The following is a 12079-nucleotide window of genomic DNA, read 5'->3' on the forward strand; positions in this document are numbered from 1 at the left end:
AGCTTATGCCCAAATAAATTTGTTAGTCTCTAAGGTGCCACAAGGACTCCTCGTTGTTGTTGGGTTTTTTTGGTTAAAACAGATTATTTCAATTGAGGCTTTCCACTTGGGGATTTAAATCAATCCAGCCTGGCTGGAAAACATGACCCCTCAGGGCATCCCACACAAGGGCCAAGAAAAAAAACTCCAATCTCCTACTTTTCAAACCTCATGCTATTTTGGTCCCTGACCGTGGTTTCTGAATAGCTGGGGTTAGCAACACTGGCGTTTGGCCCTGGGATGCAGTGAGCAGCAGGGAGGGAATGGCTGGTTTGTAACTTGTGCAGTCACTTATCTACCAACAGTCCTGGGTTTTTTTTACCCATGGTCTTGGCCAGCCGAGGCCAGAAGACACACCCATTAGGAGAGTAATTCATTCCTATCATGGGATTATTGTGCAGGCAGCAGGCAGGCAGCGATAGTGAGCCCAGAGTGGCTGGCAAAGGATGGGTTGTACCAAACAGACTAAGTTTTGGAAGCAGATTGGTTTCTTGGAAATGGCCAGGGGACACCCCAGGGGGGAACCTCAATCTCCTCAACTGTCACAAGACATGGAAACATAGGAGAAGCCTGAACAAATGTATGGGGAAAACACCGCATGGCCCCCCACCCCCTCTGGACAGTGTGTGCAGGAGAGCTCCTCTGAAGTTTCCCCCCCCCAAAGCAACTGGAAGAGAGCTGCAGCTAATGGTGGCGAGGGGCATCCATGAGCTCTAGCTGCTCAGTGGAACTCTGAGGCTTTGATAACATCTCGAACGCCCCAGGCTGCTCCAACACACACTGCCCCAGGGAAGGCTGGCAGCTGTGGGGTCACGAGGGAGGGGACCTACACTATATTTACTGTAAGCACTGGAATGGGGAGGGGCAGGAGGCAGGGCTCAGAGCAGCATGGACATCTGCCCTGGGCACTTAGAGCAGAGTCAGCCCCAGCATGATACTAGCTAGTCTGCAGTTGGCAGGCCAGTCTGACCAGCTGAGATTAAGCAGAAACTGCACAATCCCTCTCACCTGAAAGATACCTGGATCCAAATGCATTTGCAGAGTGTCTGAAAAATCCCTCTCCTCCATACAATGCAGCTCGCAACCAACCAGAGGATGGAAAGCAAGCACCTATTAGCCAAGGGTGACTGTAAATCAATGCTGAACCAAGCTGATTAGCACGATGCAAATAAACAGCTCACCTCCGAGTGACATGCAATGGAGGCTGCCGTTTATGGAATATTTCTGGGCTGCACAGTTTGAGTTTCACCAATGCTGCTCCCAACTCCGGAACTGTACAAGGACCTCCACTGCACAGTAGTGTCTTGGTCCTCCTCTACTCCTTCCTGGGAGCAGGCACAGATATTTAAATCCTAGGGGGTTCTGGCTCACCAGCTCTCAATGCTTTCCTCATTGTCCTCACCTAGCTGGGCCCAGTCTCCATGCCTCTGGTTCTCAGCCCAGTCCCCTTCACATTCTGCACCTCAGCTGCCAGACCCAGTTTCCCACTCACCACCCCACCCCAAGGCTTCTTGTCCCAATCTGCTCCCCTGCAGGTCCAGCGCTTATCCCCTCTGCATTCGAAACAAGCAGCTGCCTTCTCCATGCTGCCTGAGCCCAGCAAGGGGTCACTGAGAGCACAGGAGAGGCAGACTCCCTGCTCTCAGTTCCAGTGACTGGACCCACCCCTCACACAGCCGGCAGATGTCCAGAGCTGCAATTGCAGTGAAAGTCCTGTTCAGCCCTGGGCCCAGTGACGACAGAAGCTTCCGGGAATGTCACTATTAAAATCAAAGAAGTTCCTATTGAGCGTGTGCGAATTGGGATTTTTTCCAAGGACTTATAACTTAGCTAAATGTGGGCAGATTTTCACAAGGATGGCAAAAGACACATTCCTGGCACAAAGGCCAACCCCCTGGCAACTTTCAAGTTCCTGCTCCAAAGCATGGTGGTGCTAGAGCTACCCAAAGGGAAGGTCTCTAGTCTCTTTCTTGGAAACGGGGAAACCTTTTCGGATGAAATTTTCCAAAAAATTCAGCCTGAGGCAGACACCAGGCATGTAAAATTTCAGACCGAAAGGTTAACGTTTGGTAAAGTTATAAGCAACTGAAAACAGAGTCTTACAATGAGAATTGTTCGGCAACCTTAATAGGCGGGGCTAGTCTGAACACATTCATATTCCTAGACTGAACAACACTGTGGTACAGGTTCTACTAGCAAATGGCTCCCACAGCAACTAATCTGCTGTGTCTGAGGTTTGACAGACCATGCACATGTAGTCTTCATGTTCTGCCTCTCTTTACCTTCTTCCTCGGTGTTTTGCTTCCTCTTTTTCCTGGATTTGGAGTTCTTCTTGTTTTTCAGATCCAGAAGTTCCTTAATGCGCTGGGTAACTGAAAATCCAAAGCACGGTTAAGTGAGTGACCGCAAAGCAGACTGAACATGCTCCGCCTTCTTCACCTTATAGCATGCATGTAGTGACCCAGCATAGACAACTAAGGACAAAGGACAGCAAGACACCAAAACTGCCCACAGACATCAGCAAAAGCAACCTGCTCTGGTGCTGCACGAGGGGGCAGGCTGGCCCCAACTGGTCAGGGAACGGATGCTAGGAGAGCTGGAGGCCATGGCTGGGGAGATGGGGAAGAGGAGAATAAAATCTATTTAAAGTGAAAGAGCCTCTAAGAACCTTGTGTCCGTGACACTGGTATCAGCCAATTCCAGAAAGGCCTAGGCTAGGGCTCAGAGAGATCGTCACTGGAATCCCCTGAACAGGAAGGATACTGGAGGGCGGCTCCAGAATGTCAAATCTCCTTCCGCAAACTTGTCTTGCTTACAGATCAGCTGCACTCTCGCCCACCAAACACCGCCCCAATACTGGTTAGCAAGACTGACCTAGTGATCCCACTGGTCCCTGCAGCACCAGAGTCTGGGAAATGAGAGGAAGAAAGTCCTGCCCAAGCCAGTTTACGATGCCTCCTGGTTTGTTTCTGCCCCGGAATTTCTGGCCAAGGGGAAGCCCAGAGCTGCTACACCCATGGGAGGAAGCACTAATATTCAATGCTCCATCTAGGAGGGTGTTTATGGAGAGCAAATGCTTGAACTAAGGTTACAATTCCCATTCCATTAGACTCTCTACTCTCACTCATCCAGGAAATTCTCCTCTGGGACTGAAAGCTCCAACAAAAATGATTAAAGGTCTAGAAAACATGACGTATTGAGGGAAGACTGAAAAAATTAGGTTTGTTTAGTCTGGAGAAGAGAAGACTGACGGGGACATGATAACAGTTTTTAAGTACATAAAAGGTTGTTACAAGGAGAGGAAGGTAAATTGTTTTTCTTAAGGAAAACTGAGGACAGGACAAGAAGCAATGGGCTTAAATTGCAGCAAGGGAGGTTTAGGTTGGACATTAGGAAAAGATTCCTAACTGTCAGGGTGGTTAAGCACTGGAATATATTGCCTAGGGAAACTGTGGAATCTCCATCATTGGAGAGTTTTAAGAGCAGATTAGACAAACACCTGTCAGGGACGGTCTAGATAATACTTAGTCCTGCCATGAGTGCAGGGGACTGGACTAGATGACCTCCTGAGGTCCCTTCTACTCCTATGATTCTATTATTCTAACGCTTGATCTCAGCCCACAGGAGAACCATTGGGAAGGTCTGAGCAAGTGTCCTGCAGCCATGTTTGCGTTAGGTGAGTGTGGGGGAATATTCTATACACCCTGAATCAAATCCACAGGACACTTTTGGCTGCACTTGAAATTTGAGATCCTGGGATTTGTCCTCACTGAACATCACAGGTTGGCAACACAGTGCACCTGTGTTCTTCAGGGGGGGTGTACATGGCAGAGGGCAATAGGCAAAAGCTAAGGCTGTGAACACCAGTTTCTGCAGCACGCGCAGGGATTCTGCTGGGAAGAATTTCTACAAATCCTGGGCCAAGGATCGCACACTGCACATGTGGGGCATACTTGATATTTTTGACAGAATGCAAACTTTCCCTAACCCAATGCAAGGTCAGTGCTACAGGGATCGAGCACCAGCCGTTCCCTTCCCTGAGAGCCTTGCTCGGCATCTGAAGTGCTAAGTCAGGGGGAACTTGCCAGAATAAGGAGCCCAGTCAAGTCAGGCCCACTGACTCCAGTGGGTGTAGCAGCTGCTCGGTGCCTCTGGATTTGGCTCTGGGGCTCCAGCAACAGCACTATCCTTTAACCTCGGCATACAGCCAGTTATCACCGGGTGCTGTCTTTAGGGGGGTTGGGCAGCATCTCCATTACATCTCAAACAGCCCACTCTATTGTACTTTGTTTTCAAAGCTTCTACTCTTCCTCATGTCAGTCTGATCCAGTCAAGTGTTCTCTGTAACTTATAAAAGTAAACCCATCTAAATCAGAGACCTTTGGGAGGAGTGTAGTCTTGTGAGCAAAGGACAGGACTGGGAACCAGGAACTCCAAATGCTGGCCTGACACAGGCCCTGTGCCTTGGACAAGTCACAGCCTCAGTTTCTTTGCCAGCAGAACACCCCATGGGAGAAACGATTCGAGCACTTCGTGCGTGGTAGTTATGACTGTGCAGAAGCGTTGCTCTTGAGCACTGAAGAAGTGCCTATAAATACCTTCATCGTTAGCACTTAGTAATTTTGCATGGGGTTCTGATTATATCTGTCTGAGCCCCACACTGAAAGTGGGAGATGCCGGTATGGATGGGGCCAGCGACTGGAGGTGCACCTTTGCTCGGAGGCACGCCGTTCCCGGCATCGTGGGGTGAGGCTCTGCTTATCGCACACGTGGGGCTGCTGACAAAAGCCTATGTTTTGTCAAGGCTGGCCTCAAGGCTGTGTGCAATGCAGCTGTCACCGTGTGGGTCCCTGGTTACCTCACCCACCTTGTCTCTCAAGGCTGTAACAGTCAGAGAACCCCTGATTAGACTGTGTCTAGAACTGATATACGCCAACTACAGTGGCTTGTATTCTTTCAAGACAGAATGCTCCTTACAAGATGTGCTAACTACTTCTGTTAAACCTTGTATTTTGCTGTGAGACTAGGAGTACCTTTGCCAGGCCTGGGGAAGAGCTCTGTGTAGTTCGAAAGCTTGGCTCTCACCAATAGAAGTTGGTCCAGTAAAACATATCACCTCCCCAACCTTATCTCGCTAATATCCACTACTGCATACAGCCATTTGTTTCGTCAGATACAAGCTAGAATCACTGGGAGAAGGCCTGACAGCAGCTGTGCTGCATGATGGAAGGACTTGCTTCCTACATCTCTTCATAGAATGCAACCACCTTGGCACTGGAAACTAATTAATTAAAGGAACACCCATGTGCCTGTGACTGCTTGAGAAGTGTTTACTGCACAGGCCCAGCAGCTCCTGGGAATGGCACAACCCTTATCCCTGCCTGCTGATAGCAATATGGCTGCAAACCTCCCTGGAGTTTGAGCATGACGACTTACCAGTATTACTAATCAGTAAGGCTGCGAATCATTCATGGAGGTCACGGAAATCACAGCTTCCGTGACTTTCCATGACCTCTGTGAATTTTGCGGCGGCAGGTGCGGCTAACTCCAGGGCCATCCCAGCATCTGAGAAAGCCCCAGAGCCAGCCGCAGTGGCCGCTGCTCTGGTAGCCCCAGGAGCAGTGGTCCGGGCCCAGTGGTGGCAGGCAGGAGCCCGGGCCGCCCCCTGCCTGGACCACCATCGGCAGCAGGCAGGGGCCCTGACTGTCCCCCACCCGGAGCGGCGGCAGGGCCCTGGACGGGCCACCGGCCGGAGCAGCAGCCGGGGGCCCCAGCCCAGCCCCCCAGCAGTGGCAGGGGCCCTCGGGCTGGCCCCCCAGCAGCAGCAGCGGGGCCCCGCGCTGCCCCCGTCCCTCCCCCAGGAGCAGCAGTCCTCAGGAGTGCTCCCCTCCCAGCAGGTAAGATTTAGTCACAGGTATTTTTAGTTAAAGTCATGAACAGGTCACGGGGCCGTGACTTTTTATTTATTGCCCGTGACCTGTCCTTGACTGTTACTAAAAATACCTGTGACTAAAACGTAGCCTTACTAATCAGTATCAGGGTTACAACCTCCACCAGCTCCTGCACAATTCAGTTAATTATAACATGCCCCATAGCCCCTCATTCAGAGGGTATGCCACAAAATAAGGACCAAATTCAGCTTTCAGATACACCAGTGTAAATCTGCAGTCCAGTGGAGTCACTTCAGATTCACACTAGCATAAGGGAGAGCAGTCTGTCCCTCTCTAAGGCTTTGTCTACACTAGCACTTTTGTCAGTCAGGGTGTGAACCTCCCCCCCCCCCACACACACACCCAACATAAGTTTCACTGACAAACGCGCCGGTCAGGACAGCGCTATGTCGGCGGGAGATGCTCTCCTGCTGACATAGCTACCGCCACTCATTTGGGGTGGTTTAATTATGCCAACAGGAGAGCTCTCTCCCTCCAGCATAGAGGGGCTACACGAGAGGTCTTACAGTGGCGCAGCTGCAGTGGTACAGCTGTGCCCGTGTAAGCTCCATAGTGTAGACATAGCCTCAGTGTTTATACCTGATGCTGCCCAAATAATCAGACACTGCACAGTAACAGCGGAGTTGCATAGGCCCGACGCTGGCCCAATGCGTGATGGTGAATTTCAGTGCCATTAAACAACTGTTGTGATGTGTGAGGCACTTACTGTTTTCATCATTGACCTGGTCGAGATGGCGGTAGATGTAACCTTCCAGGTAAGACTGAAACTTGGGTGATGGGGAAAAAAAGGCCAGACTGATGGCCATGAGTTCCCAGCCCCACGCCAGACTTCGGTAACACATATTGTCCGTAGTCTGCCTGATCAGCTGTATGTACAGCTCATCCCGTAAACCCTGTATGCTCCAGCACTTGATAACTGTGACCAAAGCCACATGATTTCGGTCCATGCGGGCCTGGCGGTCACCCATGTAGATCTGCACCAGTTTAAACATCTCACATGCTTCCTTTTTAATGGTGTGGTTGCTGGTGATGAGCATTGGCTTTTTGATGGAGCCTCTGTTCCAAGAGAGCATGTTGGAGATGGAGATCCTTCGGCGGAAGATGCCCTGAGTGTGCATGTTTAGGTTTTTGGAAGCCCAGTCTGCCATGCTGAGTTGAGAGATGGGCTTCCGTAACGTGCTGTAGGGAAACTGATACCCCATGCTGATGGCAGGCTGCACGCTATTCTCCTGCTTGGAGTCTGACTCGATTGTTCCAGGCTGCAAGGGAGAACAGACAAGTTACAATCAAAAGCATTTTAGCTGAGTGTCTTACCCGAGTGAGGTAGTTAAACAGCATCAGCCACCCAACCTCCAGGAACTAGTCGTGAGCAGAGAAAAAATATATTTTGGATGCAGTCAGTTGCTGGGATCTGCACTCCTCCAACAGCCCCCGCTGACAGCCCCTGGGACACGTTTAGGGACAAGCCCACCTCCCACTCTGTGTCCCTTGCGGGGGTGGGGAAACAGAACTTATCCCCAAAGCTGGCCCAGGACTCCAGGTGTCAACCCAGACAGCAGGCGCTCCTCACAGCCACTCAGCTCCCATCTCCCTCTCTCCTCTTCACACCCTCTGCTCTATCTGGGGGCCAGCAGAGCTGAGAGCGGCAGGGCGCTCAGGAGCACAACTCCCAGTTCCTTCCCTTCTGCAGCCTCTGCCTCCCTTTGCTGCTGCTCCAGGCCTGTAGCTGGAACCCACCCATAGTATTTTCCCAGCTCTGGCAACAAAGCATTATAAACACTTAGAAATGATCAAAGCTAGTCAGCTTTTGGGAGGACTGTATCTTGAGAACACCTGCACCAGGTGATCCCAAATTCCCATCACACATTCTACTCCAGGCCAGTCTATCAAGGCGTGGATTTCTTTCATTGGCCAGCATGCCACGTTCCTCCCCTGGAGTATCCGGGCTCTGTCTCTCTGGCACACAGTACCTGTTGTACTCCCAGACAAAATGCTCTATCACCTCTTGCTATCCAAACCCCGCTTTTCCCCACCTTGCTGAGGCTCCCTGAGAGGGCACAGCCCCACACCTTCCTCCCCACAGCCAGCACACACTCATCATCCATGTTCCCCAGCAACCCATGCCCTCCTCCCCAGTGAATGTGGTCACACATGTGGCCCTTTCAAAGTGCCTGTTCCCCACTTCATGGCCCCCACTGTCCACACAGACCCCAGGAACCGCCTGTCTTTGGCTGGCTTATGCCAACTCAACCAGTGTCTCACAGCTGGGTTACGTGCAATAAGCCACATTATCACACATGGGGGGAGGGCTCTGGTCAGGCTTAGCATCATACACGGGGCAGCGGAAGGCCAGCTCAGGCTGTCCCAGACTACTGCCAACAGCATTTCAGGCTAGCCAGTTTTCTGAACTATTGGGTGCTTTTCCTTGGCTCCCGCAGCCTCCCTCCTGGGAACCATGGCCACATCTACAATGGAGAAGGACAGGCTGCGACAAGGAGCCGGGCCAGGGTCTTTGCACATCTATTTGGGTAGCAAGGCTGCGTAATGATGCACCTAAAGAGAATCCCCTGGGAGGAGACGCTGGGCTGTCTATCGGAGGACAGTGAGGTGCAGCGTGATAATGGCCCAGGCAGAGGCCCAGGGGTAAGTGCTCTCATCTCCCCTGCAGGTCAGGGAGGACTAGCTGAGAGAGACCAGGAAGAGTACTGCCTTCTATCTGCCCCCACCTCCAGACCAGGGAGGTGTACCCAATGGCCCTAAGAGTGCATCTGCACTGCAGCTGGGGGCGAGCCTCCCCGCCTGGGTAGGCAGCTCGCGCTAGCTTGGCTTGAGAGCACAGTTAATTAATCCGTGGCCTTGGACCGGAAAGGGGCTGTTCTCTCTCCCAGGAGTGCAGCTGCAGGAGACTGTGCGAGATGCAGTGTTCAGTCGAACACACAGTGCCTCCGAGTAGACTCCACAGAGACTGATGAGGACGAACTCATGACCCTTCATCAAGTAGCTACCCTGGATTTGTTTCTAATAATCCACTGGGTCGCAGACTCCAAGGCCCAGACAAGATCATTTCACGTGTAACTGTATTTAAACATACAGTCAGCTGCACCTTGACCCCGGCACCACCTCCTTAACTCCCCCCAACAATGGGGCCCTCAGCATGCCCTGAAGGTCGACAACTCTGGGCTATTTCGCACTGGATGGGAGGGAACAGCAGAGCCCCGGGCCCGCAAACAGAATGCCCTACTGCCGCCCCGCTCCTGGTGGTAACCATGGCATTGTACCACAGGGAGAGGATCTCTCTGGTGGGGCTTTTTAGAATCATAGACCTGGAAGGGACCTCGAGAGGTCATCTAGTCCAGTCCCCTGCACTCGTGGCAGGACTAATTATCTAGACCATCCCTGACAAGTGTTTGTCTAACCTGCTCTTAAAAATCTCCAATGATGGAGATTCCACAACCTCCTTAGGCAATTTATTCCAGTGCTTAACCACTCTGACAGTTAGTTTTTCCTAATGTCCAACCTAAACCTCCCTTGCTGCAATTTAAGCCCATTGCTTCTTGTCCTATTCCCAGAGGTTAAGAAAAACAATTTTTCTTCCTCCTCCTTGTAACAACCTTTTACATGCTTGAAAATTATTACGTCCCCTCTCAGTCTTCTCTTCTCCAGACTAAACAAACCCAATTTTTTCAATCTTCCCTCATAGGTCATGTTTTCTAAACCTTTAATCATTTGTGTTGCTCTTCTCTGGACTCTCTCCAATTTGTCCACATCTTTCCTGAAATGTGGCACCCAGAACTGGACACAATACTCCAGCTGAGGCCTAATCAGAGCAGAGTAGAGCGGAAGAATTACTTCTCGTGTCTTGCTTACAACACTCCTGCTAATACATCCCAGAATGATGTTCACTTTTTTGCAACAGTGTTACCCTGTGTGACAGACCCAGACCAGTGGGGTACAGGAGTCTGGTAGAGGGCAAATATACTGGTCACTGGATGAGTAGTTTTCTGTTCCCTGAGTGACCAGAGCAGGGGCTGCACTAGAGTAATCAGGAACCTGCTAGAACCAGTTAAGGCAGGCAGGCTAATTAGGACACCTGGAGCCAATTAAGAACCAGCTTCTAGAATCAATTAAGGCAGGCTAATCAGGGCACCTGGGTTTTTAAAAGGAGCTCACTTCAGTTTGTGGTGGGAGTGTGAGGAGCTGGGAGCAAGAGGCGCAAGGAGCTGAGAGTGAGAGGGTGTGCTGCTGGAGGACTGAGGAGCACAAGCGTTATCAGACACCAGGAGGAAGGTCCTGTGGTGAGAATAAGGAAGGTGTTTGGAGGAGGCATGGGGAAGTAGCCCAGGGAGTTGTAGCTGTCATGCAGCTGTTACAGGAGGCACTATAGACAGCTGCAGTCCACAGGGCCCTGGGCTGGAACCTGGAGTAGAAGGCGGGCCCGGGTTCCCCCCAAACCTCCCAATTGACCTGGACTGTGGGTTCTCCCAGAGGGGAAGGTCTCTGGCCTGTTCCCCAACCCACATGGTGAATCTCTGAGGCAAGAAAATCCGCCAATAAGCGCAGGACCCACCAAGATAGAGGAGGAACTTTGTCACACCTGTTTACTCATATTTAGTTTGTGGCCCACTATGACCCCCAGATCCCTTTCCACAGTACTCCTTCCTAGACAGTCATTTCCCATTTTGTATGTGTGCAACTGATTGTCCCTTCCTAAATGGGATACTTTGCATTTGTCCTTATTGAATTTCATCCTATTTACTTCAGACCATTTCTCCAGTTTGTCCAGATCATTTTGAATTTTAATCCTAGCCTCCAAAGCACTTGCAACCCCTCCCAGCTTGGTATCGTCCGCAAACTTTATAAGTGTATAAATTCTATGCCATTATCTAAATAACTGATGAAGATATTGAACAGAACCGCACTCAGAACCGATCCCTGCGGGACCCCATTCGTTATGCCCTGCCAGCATGACTGTGAACCACTGATGGGAATGGTTTTCCAACCAGTTTTGCACCCACCTTATACTAGCTCCATCTAGGTTGCTAACCCTAATTTGTTTGAGACGGTCATGCGAAACAGTATCAAAAGCTTTAGTAAAGTCAAGATATACCACATCTACCGCTTCTCCCCTATCCACAAGGCTTGTTACCCAGTCAAAGAAAGCTATCAGGTTGGTTTGACACGATTTGTTTTTCACAAATCCATGCTGACTGTTACTTATCACCTTATTATCTTCTAGCTGTTTGCAAAGTGATTTCTTAATTATTTGCTCCATTATCTTTCCCAGAAGTTAAGCTGACTGGTCTGTAATTTCCTGGGTTGTCCTTATTTCCCTTTTTATGGATGGGCACTATATTTGCCCTTTTCCAGTCTTCTGGAATCTCTCCCATTTTCCATGACTTTGCAAAGATAACTGCTGATGGCTCAGGTATCTCCTCAGTCAGCTCCTTGGGTATTCTAGGATGCATTTCATCAGGCCCTGGTGACTTGAAGACATCTAACTTGTCTAAGTAATTTTTAACTTGTTCTTTCCCTATTTTAGCCTCTTCTAAATCCTACCTCATTTTCCCTGGCATTCACTACATTAGACATCCAATCACCACCAACCTTCTTGGTGAAAACCGAAACAAAGAAGTCATTAAGCACTTCTGCCATTTCCACATTTTCTGTTGTTATTCCCCCCACGAGTAACGGGCCTACCCTGTCCTTGGTCTTTATGGATGTTTATAGATCAAACAGATCTATAGCCTATAGATAGGTGTTTATAGATCAAAACCAACACCTCAAAGTCTACCTGGATGCTGAAAAGTGACCAGTGTGGGGCCATGTACTCTCTATAGCCACCCCATCTACCAAGATGACAGCTGCTCTCTGTACCAGTTCTAGCTTCTGGGCCAGTTTAAGATGTGGCCTCATGTGGCTCGCGTTGCGTTCATCTGATGCTGAAGTGCAAAAGCACAGATGAAGTTAGAGAGCCACATCTAAAACACAAGGCCATACCTTTGCAGCCAGAGGCCCATGGAACCTGTCCACCCTGTTGGTGATTAGCAATTGCCCTCTACATCCCTTTGGGATCTCTCAGATAGGAAAGA

At 50.3% G+C, this 12079-nt stretch overlaps 1 protein-coding gene across 2 annotated transcripts in view; it reads right to left on the reverse strand.

The window, feature by feature from the left end:
• Nucleotides 1-12079, reverse strand: part of LOC112113603 (rho GTPase-activating protein 39-like) — a 129562-nt gene that overhangs the window by 25292 nt on the left and 92191 nt on the right. For both annotated transcript variants that reach the window (XM_026656749.1, XM_026656750.2), the window contains exons 4-5: nt 6697-7249; nt 2322-2411 (exon numbers count right to left, since the gene is read on the reverse strand). In XM_026656749.1, the coding sequence (XP_026512534.1) occupies nt 2322-2411; nt 6697-7249 (643 nt within the window). The remainder of the gene's footprint in view (nt 1-2321; nt 2412-6696; nt 7250-12079) is intronic.

Source organism: Terrapene carolina, unplaced genomic scaffold (genome assembly GCF_002925995.2).
Source record: "Terrapene carolina triunguis isolate 2854851 unplaced genomic scaffold, T_m_triunguis-2.0 Scaffold233, whole genome shotgun sequence".
Taxonomy (NCBI): domain Eukaryota; kingdom Metazoa; phylum Chordata; order Testudines; family Emydidae; genus Terrapene; species Terrapene triunguis.